The sequence below is a fragment of the Myxine glutinosa genome, chromosome 11 (assembly GCF_964187855.1).
Source record: "Myxine glutinosa chromosome 11, kmMyxGlut1.1, whole genome shotgun sequence".
NCBI classification, from domain to species: domain Eukaryota; kingdom Metazoa; phylum Chordata; class Myxini; order Myxiniformes; family Myxinidae; genus Myxine; species Myxine glutinosa.
The window spans coordinates 34405116-34421275 of NC_136271.1; the positions used below are offsets into that span (position 1 = coordinate 34405116).

The window sequence follows — 16160 nt, forward strand, 5'->3', positions numbered from 1 at the left end:
TTCGGATGAAGCACTACTGGTTTAGTTATGCGATTAGCCAATTGATTATGAAAATACTTTGTGATAATCTTTTATTGATTTTAATTATACAATTAATCAATCAATTAGTGTACACCTCTCCCTCCCAATGCAGCCTCAATGAGCTGCACTGCGGTATTGCCGGGCGCCGGAGGCGCCCCGGCAATGCCGCGCTGCAGCATATTTAATTATTTGGCATGGGGCGGTGTACTTTGAATGTATTTGTACTTGTTTGTTTTCTTTCTTGGTTGTCCGGACGATATCTCAGCCATCCTTTGAGCTAGGAAGCTGAAATTTCGGCACAGTAGTGAGCAAGTCCTTTGTCAAATACGGTATTTTTTGTTTTTTGAATAATCAATTAATTGAGGAGTTATTTAATTATTAGCGTTTAATTAAGTACTTATTTAATTAATTAAATTTCATTTATCTTCTGACCATTATTAACTCAGGCACCTTTTGAGTTAGGAAGCTGATATTTGGACATGCCAATGACCAGGTGATTTGGCTGCAAAGGATATTTTTGATTTATTAATTAATCAATTAATCGATTAATTATTTAATTATTCGATTAATGACAAAAAATTTTTTTTTTTTAAAGTTACAGATTCTGATGAAATAGTGGTAGTTTATGTGTTCTCTGACCAAATTGATTAATAATTTAATTTTTTTATGATTATTATTTATTTATTTTCATTATTAATCATTTATTTATTTTCTTTCTCATTTGGCCAATATCTCAGGCACCTTTTGAGCTGGGAAGCTAATATTTGGACATGAGTGACCAAGTGATGTGGCTATCAAGGATATTTTTGATTTATTGATTAATCATTTCATCTATTAAGTATTTATTGATTAATCGATTAATTATTTATTGAGTAATCAATTAATTATTTAATTTTTTATAAATGACTTATTTAATTAAATTTCTAAAAGATACATCTTCGGATGAAGCACTACTGGTTTAGTTATGCGATTAGCCAATTGATTATGAAAATATTTTGTGATAATCTTTTATTGATTTTAATTATACAATTAATCAATCAATTAGTGTACACCTCTCCCTCCCAATGCAGCCTCAATGAGCTGCACTGCGGTATTGCCGGGCGCCGGAGGCGCCCCGGCAATGCCGCGCTGCAGCATATTTAATTATTTGGCATGGGGCGGTGTACTTTGAATGTATGTGTACTTGTTTTTGGATTTTTTCGATGAAAAGGTCAAGGTTGCATAAAACCATCAGTTTTCATATTGGATTTTTAAAAATGTTTTCGTTATTTTGAGCACACAGAAGAAGAAGAAGAATAAGAGGCAGAAGAAGAAGAAGGAGAAGAAGAAGACCAAGGAGAAGAAGAAGACGTATAAATACAAACGGACGTGGACGGGCTTTGCATTTTCTATTGCCTTATCACTCATATCAAAGTGATTCTGTTAATGGAAGAAAGGATGTTGACAGCATTTGCACAAAGCATCGGAGTTTTAACACAGGGGAGGATGCCACAGGTTCTGGACTCTCCTCTCTACTCCAATTGGCCTTCAGATAAAATACAGATCACCTGACTCCAACATTGGTACCTTTCGTGCTGGCTGAAAGATTTATTGAACAGATACAGTATGGTATAAACATTTTACATTTCAGATATGAGGCAGAATTGGTTTCACTGCATCTCTGATGAATGGTGTGTGTAAGATGGAAACTTCGAGCTAGGCCTTGATCAGCCGAACACAAATAGACGTTTATCTCTTGCTGCGTATACAGTATCCACCTGGCAGGTGTAATCCCCGCCCACTTGGAGCAAACCACGCCCATGTTGTTTTGGGTGATGGCTGCTGGTGACATCGAACGGTGTGTGCAGTACTTTCTGTGCGCCATCAATTTCTTGTTCTGGGTGAGTTAAGAACCTCATTCATGAACTTGTCATTGGATACCAGTATGTATATGCATTTTCCAGTATGTATATGCATGGCATATACATGCATATACATACCAGTATGTATATGCATTTTCACATTTTGGACCATTTCAAATGCTCTCCTTTTATTGAAGGTGTGATGTCCTTATGTGTATAACTTACAATGTTGGTAGTCCTCTTAGGGATATCTAATACTGTATTTGCCAATTAGTCCTTGAGCCAACCGGCCATTTTTTGAAGTGAATGCTCCGGGGGGGGGGGGGGGGGGGGGGGAGTAATTCTCATTATGATTTTCCATTAGACCAATGTCTCAAGTGTCAGAAAAGGTGTGATGGACATCTGAGAACGGTAGCTTAGTGCCCGGATGGACGCCATCTTTGAAACCACCCAGCTCGAAAATGCCCATTTGGTGGGGTACATTGTTGCACGTGTATCTGGACTTCTATACTAGCTATCGATGTGCGGTTGACGACTAAATATACGTCCGATGTGTACCGTCTAAATAAAAAGTAATATGAAGCATTTTGTTTTAGATTAATTATTATAAAAATCAATTATCGAAAAAAAATCATATATTTTTCAATATTTTATTATTAGACTTGTACTTTTTTTAGTGAAACAACACTGGTATGATTTTCCAAATTATGCATTGTGCTACACCGTTTATCTGTCTATAAAAATAACTCAAAAACTAAAACATATCATCCACCACGAGTGTACACAAAAAATATATGAAAAGGCATGCACTTTCCACAAACCGAAACTATGTCAGTTGGAATTTCCCGCCGATAAATCAACCCACAGAACCCAGTGCCGAAAGTGACGTCAGTCTATTCTATATCTATATTCTATATTCTATATCTCAGTCTGAGATTTGTTGCGGTGACCTGATTAATTTCTGAGGGGGGGGGGGGGGGGGGGGAAACCATGGGTTCGCTGGAACCATGCGACCAGACAATCAGTTCGTGGACTGGTTTCAACATCATGACTAGAGATCGTGTTCAGGTGACGGAAGATGTAGTTGGCTACCTGCCGACTATAAACGCGCCTGCCACAGATATGGCAACAGTGCAAGAAATCCTCAGAGAAGCTCTGAACATCATGTCATCACTTCAGCTTGAGCGTATACCGGTGGTGCTAGACCAGGCACTATTTGCTAAGGCGACCGAAATAGCATGGAAAGATGTCGATCGATATGGAAGAATCGTGCTCATGATGGGGAACTTCCATACCATCTGTAACTTCATGTCGAGCATTGGGAAAATGTTTGGAGATGCAGGCCTTCGGGATGTAGCTGTTGAGTCAGGAGTAATCGCTGAAGGTTCCATCAACAGGGTTCTGGAAGGCAAGCAATACAACCGTGCTGTGCGACTCCACAAGTTGATGTACGAGGCACTAATGCGCATCATTTGGAAGGGCTTCCAGGTGTGGATAGAAAGCAATCATCCTGACAAGGAACCCCAGATTCGAAGCACTGACCTCAAAATTCGCAGCATCAAGGAGGATGTTTGCCACGAGACTCTCGCTGCTGCTCTCGATGATGATTCATGTGTACAGAGCTTTGACATGTTCGCGAAATACCTACATTTTCTGCGAACCAAACATGGAGACCTGGCTCGCTTCTGGATGATGTATATTGATATGGTAGAGACCCTGCTGGGGTTGATTCGTGTGGATAGAGAAGGCGACTGGATGCTTCACTTGGCTTGTGTCAGAAGAGTGATCCCTTGGTGTTTCGCAATGAACAAGGTGAACTATGCTAGATATCTACCAGTGTACTATGCACAGATGACGCAACTCCACGAAACATGCCCCGAGTTGTACAGGCATTTCAATCAAGGCTACTTCTCCGTACAGCTTAGACCAGGGAATCCATTTGCCAGAATCGCTGTTGATCAGACAACAGAAGAAACAGTAAACAAAGATACGCAAACAGCTGGAGGAACACGAGGTTTTAGTCTTCGACAAGGGGCTGTGTCACGATACTATCTAACTGCAGAAAATCGGGCTACTGCACTGAGGCAACTACGAGAAACTATCCTTGTGAATGGCAGCGACACATCTCACGCCAAGCACCCTGACTTGTCTACTTCTCGCATCAAACGTGATGAGTCTGGCGTCACAGCTATCTGTGATCTACTGGAAAATGACTGGACCAATCCATTCGCCGATGATCCGTCATGTCTTCTCAGTATATCTACCGGAGCGGCTGCGAGGGAGGACGTTTCTAATGACCTACTCAACACCCTGCAAAAGGGGGAAGCGGCGTATCAAAGCTTCCAGAAACGTCTTGAAGAGGGAACAGGCTTTCATGACACATTGAACAAGCTAAACTTGAAGACCTTTGGTAAGATCAAGCAGAAAGTTGTGAAGGGCACAAACAAGGAGATCGTCCTGAGAGCTGACAGACAACTGTTTGCCACCATGATACTCATCGCCAAGACAAGGAACCTCGACATGCAACTTGTCCTTTGTCACCCACTAGGGCCGTTACCATGGTCTTTGGCAAACGTTGATGGGTCAATGAAAAAAACGAACAAAGCTGCACTTGCGAAACACATGGAAGGTCTTGTGGAACCAGCCGAGAACGTTGACAAGCGAAGTGCAACAATAATTGATGCGATGGCTCTCATACAAAAGATGCATGGCGAGAACGACACGTTCGAAGAACTATCTGACCGCATCCTTGCTGCAGCGCTTCACGCTGGTCAAGGCAGTGAGCGCATCGATGTTGTCTTTGACACATACACAGAAGAATCCATCAAAGCAGCTGAGCGTGTGAACCGCGGTTCAAATGAAGGCATCAGTTTCAGCGAGATCAGACCCGCACACAAAATCATGAACTGGCGGCGTCTCCTTGCTTGCAGCCAGACAAAGAAGAAACTGGTTGTGTTTCTGGCGGAGTCGTGGAAACATGAAACAAATCGCGAAAAGCTAGGCAACAGAACACTGTATGTCACCTGTGGTGAAAAATGTCTGGTACTGACCCGCGATAGGTGGAAGTTGGTGCAAGCACTCGAATGTAGCCACGAGGAAGCAGATACGCGTATGTTTCTCCACGCAAAGCACGCCGCTACCCACTACAAGACGATCATCTTAGTGGCAGATGACACCGACGTTCTGATCATCAGTCTTCATCTCAGCAGAACCATCGATAGTCAGCTCTTCATCAGACGAGGAACAAAGGTTCGAGTCAGAATGATCGACGTTGGAAAGTTGGCTGCGGTATTGGGGTCTGGAGTTTGCAGTGCATTGCCAGGGCTTCATGCATGGAGCGGGTGTGACACTGTGAGTGCTCTGGCTAGCCAAGGAAAGATAAAGGCTTTGAAGCTTGTGCAAGCGAATGAGCTGTATCTTCAAGCATTCACAGATCTGGGATCTTCGTGGAATGTACCAACAGACGTCTTCAATAGCATTCAGGCCTTCACGTGTCAGCTGTACGCCAAGAACACGAAGATCGTCGGTGTTAATTCGCTCCGTTATCACATGTTCTGTGCAAAGAAGGGCCAGATCGAATCTGGACAATTGCCGCCTTGTGAAGACTCCTTGATGCAGCATACGCTTAGGGCCAACTATCAGGCGGCTATCTGGTGACGCAGCCTTGAAAACCTACCAGACGTCCCAACACCATCAGCAGGACATGGTTGGGAACTCGATGATGGCGGTTCGCTCACAATCCGATGGATGGCGGGTCTACCAGCTCCAGATGTCGTCTTGAATCTCATCTCATGCACATGCAGAAGGACGTGTCGACCGTCAGATTGCTCCTGCATACTGAATGGGTTGAAGTGCACTGTTGTGTGTACGCTGCAGGGATGCTCCAACATGGTGCAGGATGATGCTATCGTGGCTCAGGATGCCAATGACTCTGATGGCGACTCTGATGATTAACTTTGTGTGCACTGTATATTGTATAGCATATGTTGTTCTCTATTATAATGCAGGCCAAATTGCCTGAAAATCTTTATAGACAGATAAACGGTTTAGCAAAATGTATAATTTGGAAGATCATACCGGTGTTATTTGACTAAAACATGACATGTTCAATGATACCTCCGCTTGCTTATTAGGAATATACATCGTATGGTGTTAAAATCAGCTCCATACGTCTTTCCAAACTCTAGTAATGAATAATTAATATAATTGGCGGCCATTTTGAAATCCAAGATGGCCACCAAAGTGCAGATTTCCTATGTAACAATTTCCGCCTGCTTATTAGATATCGTATGGTGTTAAAATCCTCTCCGTACGACATTCCTAACTTGCGTTATCGTCAGAATAGATAATGCCAGCGGCGGCCTAAGTCATTTTATGCCTCTTTACATTTATTTGTTGTAAACTCGTGGTGGATGATATGTTTTAGTTTTTGAGTTATTTTTATAGACAGATAAACGGTGTAGCACAATGCATAATTTGGAAAATCATACCAGTGTTGTTTCACTAAAAAAAGTACAAGTCTAATAATAAAATATTGAAAAATATATGATTTTTTTTCGATAATTGATTTTTATAATAATTAATCTAAAACAAAATGCTTCATATTATTTTTTATTTAGACGGTACACATCGGACGTATATTTAGTCGTCAACCGCACATCGATAGCTAGTATAGAAGTCCAGATACACGTGCAACAATGTACCCCACCAAATGGGCATTTTCGAGCTGGGTGGTTTCAAAGATGGCGTCCATCCGGGCACTAAGCTACCGTTCTCAGATGTCCATCACACCTTTTCTGACACTTGAGACATTGGTCTAATGGAAAATCATAATGAGAATTACTCCCCCCGCCGGAGCATTACTTTTGGTCTGGCTCAAGGACTAAATGAAAGGTGAGATAGATCAAATACTTGTCTGATAACGTTTCATCCCAGGTCGCCATGTTTGCACACTCGACTGTGTATCTCGTAATTCAAGCGACGCTTCTTATTGTGAGGTTTGTGCCTCACTAAGCAATGATTTGGAGAACATGTTGAAGTGTGGTCATGATTGGCTGGTAACTTTCAACGCCAAGAAGACTAAATTGCTGTCCTTGTCTTGTTCGGGAGACAGATATTTTCCTCCTGTGCACATGGATCCTTTGATCCTGCTAGAAACATCAGACCTGTGTCGACTTGGTCTTGATAGCTCCCCTAATCTCAGCTGGGAGAATTTTTTTTTTTTTTTTTTTGTATACAAGATCGAGGCTCGTGTAAATGACACATTAAACACAAAAAAACATAAATGGACACATAAAACAATAAAGAAAGGGGGAAACAAGATGGGAAGAGAGAGGGAAGCACACAAGCACAACAGTAGAGAACAGGGACATCGGGAGATCTGTGGATGGGAGAGGGGAGGGGTACACGGTATAAAACAAATTGACACTACAAGGAATTTCAGGAATGAAGTCGGAGATTGAAAGAGGTGGGTTTGGGGTGTATTAACGGGAGTAGAAAGGATCAAGGTTTTGGATGGGGGAAGACAAGAGATGGTGGTGAACAGTTGTTTTAAAGACCTGGAGGGAGGAGAAGGATTGAAGGGAGTGGGGGAGTTTGTTCCAGAGGGGGAAAAAAAGGGGAATGAAGGAGTGAAGGTGAGCAGAGAGTCTTGATTTTGGCAGTTTAACCAAAAGAGGGTTGCTGGCAGATCTTATGCGACCTGTAGGAATATTTGGAGGACAGAGCACAGAGAGAGCTGGGGGAGCAAGGCCGGAGAGGAGTCGGTAGAAGACGGAAAAACCACCAACCTGCCTGCGGTGAGTAAGTGAAAGGCCCTTGGAGTTAGCTTCATCGCGGGAGATTCCAATGATTCTGAACGCTTTGGTTTCAACAGCGTGAAGACGAGCTAGGTGTGAGGCAGGAGCACCAGCCCAGAGGGGAGAGCAGTACTCCATTGAGCTGCGGATGAAAGCCTTGTATGTGGTGAGGAGCTCAGGTGTGCCAAGGAAGGACTTCGCACGACGGAGGATGCCCAGTCGGCGACTGGCTTTGGAGGCCAGATTTGAAATGTGGTTTTCCCAGGAAAGCACACACTGTTTTGCCACTGTAGATGTGACCGTTGAATTCTTTCTTCTATTAGTTTTACATCATATGCTTGGCACTGCTGCTGCGGTTGAGTATATATCAGGTATTGCAAAAAGTGGTTGTATGCGAGTTGGTTATCTCTATCGAGCCCAGAAATATCTTCCTCCGGATGCTATCCTCTATATATATAAGACAACGAGACACCCCCTTATGGAGGACTGTTGTCACATTTGGGCTGGAGCGCCAGTCTGTTACCTGTCCTTATTTGACGGGCTCCAGAAGCGTGTAGTCAATTTGATTGGAGTAGAACTCAACTCATCTCCACAAAGCACTTTCACATTTTAGGTCTTTTGCTACTCTAAGTTTATTTTACAGATATTTTCACGGTGATTGCTCTGCTGTTCTGTCCAACTTGGTACCTTCTGTCAGGGTCTTTGGTCGGGAGACTCGTCTTGCCAACACTTCACACCTACACACTCTGGCCATACCTAGGTGTAGAACGAAGAGCTACACAAGTTGCTTTTTTCCACGTTCTGCATCAATTTGGAATTATTTTCCGGTCGCTTGCTTCCCCACATCTTACAATCCATTTTCTTTCAAGAATAATATGAATTTCTACCTACTTCATCTTTGATCTTTCTCCTTTATTTTTGTATCCCGACCCATTTAGTGGCTCTCAGTCTTGTTTAGGGTGAATTTCAATTGAAAAAACCCAACACCGATTGGCTGTGTGGCGCTGCGATCCAGCCACAGTGCGGGTTGATTGTGGTTGCTCACTGATTGTGGTTATTTACTGATTGTGGCTGCTCACTGTTTGAGGTTGCTCATTGATTGTGGCTGCTCACTGATTGTGGTTGCTCACCGATTGTGGCTGCTAACGGAGTGTGGTTGCTCACTGATTGTGGTTGCTCACTGATTGTGGCTGCTCACCGATTGTGGTTGCTCACTGATTGTGGCTGCTCACGGATTGTGGTTGCTCACGGATTGTGGTTGCTCACGGATTGTGGTTGCTCATTAAGTGTAGTTGCTCACGGATTGTGGTTGCTCACTGATTGTGGCTGCTCATGGATTGTGGTTGCTCAATGCTCACTGATTGTGGTTGATCACTGATTGTGGTTGAGCCTTATTCCTTCCCCTTGTTAAAGGAAACTGTTTTAAACTAATCTCGGTCCAATCATTTTCCTGCACTTTCCACTGAGAAAAATAAAGGTGTTATCAATATTTTAATGTGAATTGTCCCCACCTCCATCATGCTCTTAACTCTCCATGTCTTAGATGAATTGTTGTGGCACATCCTGTTTTGCCACTGTAGATGTGACCGTTGAATTCTTTCTACATTGGTGTTAGATAATATGCTTGGCCCTGCTGCTGCGGTTGAGAACATCCCAGCGACTGGACGAAAGCATGATGGCTCTAACCTATGGTTCCAGGTCAGATCATTAGTATTCATCAGCCCGTCCCCCGCGCAGCGGAGACGGGGTTTTGCAATCACTTCCGTGTGTATGTCTGTCTGTCTGTCTGTCTGTCCGGGCCATAACTTTTTTTACCATTTGAGCTTTTGTCATAAGATTTTCAACAAAGCTTTATTATGAGAATATGGAGAAGGCAAATTAATAATCTAGGTCAAAGGTCAGTGTCACATGAAATCGTCAATTTTCGTTTTTGTATTTTTTTAAAACTGTTTTTCGTCATGTTTAGCTTACGGAGGAAGAAGAAGATGTCTAAATACAAAGCAGACGTGGACGGGCATTGCATTTTCAGATCCTTTCTAGTTTTTTTTTCATTTATTTTTAATTATTTATTTGAATTCTAATATTTTAATTTAATTTATTTTAATTATTTATTTATTTTAATCTAGTTTATTTTTAATTAAAAAATAAAGGGAGTGCAAGGTAAACTTGGACTTTGTTTTATAAAATCAAAAAGTACAAGGAAGTTGATGAAACTGCCTACTTCTTAAGCTATTCACCTGTTTCACACACACAATTGCCCTATCTACATGCCAGCACGTTAATTTCGTCTGCTTATAAATCTTTGCGATGTGGTAGCAAGGCCATTGCAGAACCTGTTTTCACAACCTTTTGTTTTGTTTTATTTTTTGTATACAAGTTCAAGGCTTGTGGAAGAGCAAGAACACTGAACGGATCAGGACGCAACAGAACAAAAGGAAATTCAATGAGGGGTAAGTGACCTGCTCTGGTAGAAAGAGGGGGGAAAGACCAACAGCTGGACTGAAGGACAAAATAGGGAGAGACTTGGACAAATAATGGAAGTGGGGAAGAACGAGGGGCAGGAGAGGCTACATGGGGTGGGCAAGATGGATACAGACGCGGACTCTCAGGAAGGAAAAAATGGTAATTTGGAAGGAGGTGCGCTGGACGATGGGGGTAGAAAAGATCATCGTTTTGGATAGGGCATAATCTGAGATGGTGGTGAAAAGCTGTCATGAAAGATTGGATGGAAGAATGTCACTGAAGAGAATGTGCAGAGAATATAGGAACTAATGAGTGGATGTGATCAGTGATTCAGGATTTTGGGATTTTCACCAGAGGGTGTTGAAGGTGGAATGCATGCTGATGTGAAACTATGGATAATATCTTCGTGCCGTACACGCTCCTGAGAGTGGCAGGACGAGGGGAAGCGAAGAGGGGGTGGGACAATGGGAAGCTGAGAGGGGTGGGACGAGGGGAAACTGAGAGTAGCAGGACGACGGTAAGCTGAGAGGGGGTGGGACAAGGGGAAGCTGATAGGGGGTGGGACGAGGGGAAGCTGAGAGTAGCAGGACGACGGTAAGCTGAGAGGTGTGGGACAAGGGGAAGCTGAGAGGGGGTTGGACGAGGGGAAGCTGAGAGGAGCAGGATGAGGGGAAGCTGAGAGGGGGTGGGACAAGGGGAAGCTGAGAGGGGTGGGACAAGGGGAAGCTGAGAGGGGGTGGGACGAGGGGAAGCTGAGAGGGGGTGGGACAAGGGGAAGCTGAGAGGGGTGGGACAATGGGAAGCTGAGAGGGGTGGGACAAGGGGAAGCTGAGAGGGGTGGGACAAGGGGAAGCTGAGAGGGGGTGGGACGAGGGGAAGCTGAGAGGGGTGGGACAAGGGGAAGCTGAGAGGGGGTGGGACGAGGGGAAGCTGAGAGGGGTGGGACAAGGGGAAGCTGAGAGGGGGTGGGACGAGGGGAAGCTGAGAAGGGGTGGGACGAGGGGAAGCTGAGAGGGGTGGGACAAGGGGAAGCTGAGAGGGGTGGGACGAGGGGAAGCTGAGAGGGGGTGGGACGAGGGGAAGCTGAGAGGGGTGGGACAAGGGGAAGCTGAGAGGGGGTGGGACAAGCGGAAGCTGAGAGGGGTGGGACAAGGGGAAGCTGAGAGGGGGTGGGACGAGGGGAAGCTGAGAGGGGGTGGGACGAGGGGAAGCTGAGAGGGGTGGGACAAGGGGAAGCTGAGAGGGGGTGGGACGAGGGGAAGCTGAGAGGAAGGAAGATTTTTTCCATTGAGCAGTTTGGGAGATATAGAGATGTAACGTTTTTCCAAGATGGCGTCCATATCACGTGACATATGACGTCATAATTATGAATAAAAAAATTATACACTCTGAGGCGTTCCCATGGTAAAATTTCGTGTCAACCGGAACAACGGTTGCCGAGAAAATGAATTTTAAAAATGCAGACATTCACGCCACACGTATGCACGTATGGCCGAATGCCTAACCCTGATTTTCGCTTCGCGAGCGCAGGGTAATAAATAACTACCTAATTAACCCCTTCATTAACATCCAAGTCATTTTCCTAACAATAAATACATATAAAAGTTTCAAGCAATGCTTACCCATCTTTTAGATACATTGATTGCAATATGAGCATGTTATTATTCCAATATACATGATCATTTTGATGGGATTCATTTGATTCGAAATTTGCAATGTATGATACTTCTATGGCACATATTGGACTCAGGTGATTGATCTTACAGTTGTGCGATTATCTTGTGATTTTTCATGGTATCTTTGTACTTTGAAGCAAATTACACGCTCCATATACTGTCATGCTGTGTTTATGATACTCACTGCATTTGAACAATAAATGAGTGATTTAACCATTGAACTTCTGATAAGTGGAATGCTATGACAACACATTCAATAAAACATTTGCTGTAATTACTTTGTGGAGAAAAAAACATGGCTACAACATCTGTTAAAGCTGAAATTTAGCAACATCGGTTCTTGACTTGTCCTTTTTTTTTTCTTTTTTTTTGGATACAGAATTTGTAATTTGGATATCTTGGATTCGAGGCTCGTGTAAGAGCTAACACATTGAACATGAAAAACATGCACAGACACACAAAACATGCAATGAAGGGACCGGGAGACAAGAGTGGAAGAGAGGGAAGAACACAAGCACAACAACAGAAGAGAAGAGGGACGTCGGTAGATCTGTGGAAGGGGGAGGGCTAGGGGCGGAGGGAAGGAGTACACAGTAGAAAGCAAATAAACACTACTAGGAATTTCAGGAAAGAAGTTGGGGATTGAAAGAGGTGGCTTTGGGGTGTTTTAACGGGGGTAGAAAAGATCAAGGTTTTGGAATGTTTTTTTTTTTGTCTACAAGATCGAGGCTCGTGAAAGAGCGAACATTAATCACACAGAAAGACAAACCGACACATAAAACATATAACATCGGGAGCGGTAGACAAGATGGGGAGAGAGGGGGAAGGACACAAACACAACATTCGAGAGCAGGGACCGAGAGACATGGAGACATCGAGAGATCTGTGGGAGGAAGAGGGCTTTGGGGGTGGGCATGGGAAGGGCGCGGGGGGGGGGGGGGGGGTGGGAGAGGTATAAAACATATGGACACTGCCAGGACTTCCAGGAAAGAAGTTGGAATTTCAAACAAGGTGGATCTGGGGTGAATTAGCGGGGGTAGAAAAGATCAAGGTTTTGGATGGGGGAAGATAAGAGATGGTGGTGAACAGCTGTTTTAAAGACCTGGAGGGAGGAGTGGGATTGAAGGGAGTGTGGGAGTTTGTTCCAGAGGGGGAAAAAAAGAGGAATGAAAGAGTGAAGGTGAGCAGAGAGCCGATATTTCGGCAGTTTAACCATCAGAGGGTTGCTGGCAGATCTTGTGCGACCTGTCGGAATATTAGGGGGACAGAGCACAGAGAGAGCTGGGGGAGCAAGGCCGGAGAGGAGTCTGTAGAAGACAGAAAGACCACCTACCTGCCTGCGGTTGATGGGGGAAGATAAGAGATGGGGGGAGATAAGAGATGGTGGTAAACAGCTGTTTTAAAGACCTGGAGGGAGGAGTGGGATTGAAGAGAGTGAGGGAGTTTGTTCCAGAGGCGGGAGAAAAGGGGAATGAAGGAGTGAAGGTGAGCAGAGAGTCTTGATTTTGGCAGTTTCACCAGAAGAGAGTTGCTGGCAGATCTTGTGCATCCGGCAGGAATATTTGGGGGACAGAGCACAGACAGAGCAGGGAGAGCAAGGCCGGAGAGGAGTCTGTAGAAGACAGAAAGACCACCTACCTGCTTGCCGTGAGAGAGAGAGAAAGGCCCCCAGAATCAGCTTCATAGCGGGAAATTCCAATGACTGAGAATGCTTTGCTTTCAACAGCGTGAAGCAGAGCTAGGTGTTTGGCAGGAGCACCAGCTCAGAGGGGAGAGCAGTACTCCATCAAGCTGCAGATGAAAGCTTTGTATGTGGTGAGGAGCTCAGAAGTACCCAGAAAGGACTTCGCATGACTGAGGATGCCCAGTTGGAGACTGGCTTTGGAGGCCAGCTTGGAAATGTGGTTTTCCCAGGAAAGATCATGACAGATATTGAGACCCAAAAGCTTAAGTGACAGAACTTCTTCAAGAGGATTGTTGAGAAAGTAGATGGGAGGGTTGTCCAGATGGGCTTTTCAGAGAGACAAAGTGAGAGTGTGAGATTTGTCAAGATTGAAGGACATTAGCCTTGCGGGCCCCATGACAATCATGGTTCCCTGTTTGAGGCAATGTTTTTATGGCCAGATGCTCTTCCTGACGCCAACCCTTAGTCGCCTCTTACGATGCGCAGGGATATGGTGTACCTATTCTAAACCGGGGTACACACCGTGATCATTCATCCCAGCAAACTGGTACTCAATTTGCCGACCTCGGAAGGATGACAGGCTGAGTCAACCCCCCTGACGTTAATTCAGCGATCGATCGGGATTCGAACCCAGGATCCTCGGATCCCAAACCGGCACCCTAACCGCTCAGCCAACACCAGGCACCAACACCAGGAGAGATCATTGATGAAGACCAGAAAAAGCACAGGGCCCAGAACACTGCCTTGAGGAACTTCAGCCTGAACAGGAAGGGGAGAAGAGAGAATTCCATTCAGGGCCACACATTGACTGCGACCAGAAAGGAAGTCTGCAAGCCATACGTGGAGGTTACCATGAATACCATACGAGGAGAGTTTGGTGAGCATGGCTGGGTGTCAGACCCTATCGAAGGCACGAGATATGTCAAGGGAGACAGCTCTGATTTCCTGTTTGGCATTGAGGACCTCCATCCATTGTTGAGACAGCAGAAGCAGCATGTCCAGAGTAGAATGACCTGGCTTTTGTTCACTTTTGTCCTTTTGTTCACTTTTGTCCTTTTGTTCACTTTTGTCCTTTTGTTTGCTTTTGTCCTTTTGTTGGCTTTTGTTCCTTTGTTGGCTTTTTTCATTTTGTTGGCTTTTGTCCTTTTGTTCACTTTTGTCCTTTTGTTCACTTTTGTCCTTTTGTTTGCTTTTGTCCTTTTGTTGGCTTTTGTCCCTTTGTTGGCTTTTTTCATTTTGTTGGCTTTTGTCCTTTTGTTGGCTTTTGTGCTTTTGTTGGCTTTTGTTGGCTTTTGTCCTTTTGTTGGCTTTTGTCGTTTTGTTGGCTTTTGTCCTTTTGTTCACCTTGTCCTTTTGTTGGCTTTTGTCGTTTTGTTGGCTTTTGTCCTTTTGTTCACTTTTGTCGTTTTGTTGGCTTTTGTGCTTTTGTTGGCTTTTGTCCTTTTGTTGGCTTTTGTCGTTTTGTTGGCTTTTGTCCTTTTGTTCACCTTGTCCTTTTGTTGGCTTTTGTCGTTTTGTTGGCTTTTGTCCTTTTGTTCACTTTTGTAAGGAATTGCCATTTTTAATGACACTCGACCACATCAACTTTACAATGAGATGTGAGACTGTACAATATCTTACTAAAACTGACACTTTCTATAGATTTTGAGTGAACAATTCTAAGCAATGGAGCTCGTGGTGCTTTGTGTTTCTGCAGCCTTCCTGAGGTGTGGGTTAAGAAGTCATCTCTGTACCAGCCTGTTCTGGTTGCTGTGACTGCATTTCTGGCACTGGTGGCAGGTGCAGGCATGTGGGGAGCCGCACGTGGCAGCACCATCATACTTATCTTGGTGATTTTATAGGAAATTATGTATTGTGTGAATGTGGTGTTCCTGATTTGTCGATCTGTTGTTTTCCTGATGAATGGATAGGTTGCAAAGCGTCGCATAAACACCTCAATAAGGGGGGTATCTGCATAATAGGTATATTCTCTTTACTCTTCCCTTCACCTGCCCTTCTCATCTGCCATCTCCCCCTTCTCCCTTGAATATTCTCCAACAATCATTCTAATATCCCGGTCAATTGCTGAATTAACCCCAGGAGAGTTGACTCAGCCTGTCATCCTTCCGAGGTCGGCAAATTGAGCACCAGCTTGCTGGGATGAATGATCCCGGTGTGTACCCCGGTTTAGAATAGGTACACCGTATCCCTGCGCATCGTAAGAGGCGACTAAGGGTTGGCGTCAGGAAGGGCATCCGGCCATAAAAACTGCCTCAAAAAGGGAACCATGAGGTCATGGGGCCCGCAAGGCTAACCCCCGCTTTAGCGGGGGGAAATGGCCTCAAAACGATCATTCATTTCATTCATTCAATCATTCTAATATTCTTCCATTATCTTAAACTCTAATACCCTTTCATTCATTTTATTTTTTCTCAAATTCTCCCACCAACCTTTGTGGGCATATTGTTACGTTTGTAGGGGGTAGACAATATCTTAGTCCAGGTAGAATTGCATAGGTAGTGTGGTCCGACTTTCGAGAAGAAGAAGAAACCCCCATGTATCATAAGTAGGGATCCGGTAGACCGTATGTCGTGTAAGCTCATATCTTCGTTCCCATCACGAGGGGTGGGGTTATGTTAATTAGTTATGGATTATGGGTAATTAATCCCCTGTATGTAATGGCCTCTGTTATTTTTTC

The 16160-nt window shown here is 44.3% G+C and overlaps 1 protein-coding gene across 1 annotated transcript in view; it reads left to right on the plus strand.

The window, feature by feature from the left end:
• The first annotated feature begins 1806 nt into the window (after positions 1-1806).
• The window catches only part of LOC137418108 (tetraspanin-12-like), a 35842-nt gene continuing 21488 nt past the window's right edge, over positions 1807-16160 (plus strand). Inside the window, exons 1-3 of the mRNA XM_078786552.1 lie at positions 1807-1901; positions 9276-9358; positions 15180-15312. Coding sequence (XP_078642678.1) covers positions 1821-1901; positions 9276-9358; positions 15180-15312 — 297 coding nt within the window. The 5' untranslated portion in view covers positions 1807-1820. The remainder of the gene's footprint in view (positions 1902-9275; positions 9359-15179; positions 15313-16160) is intronic.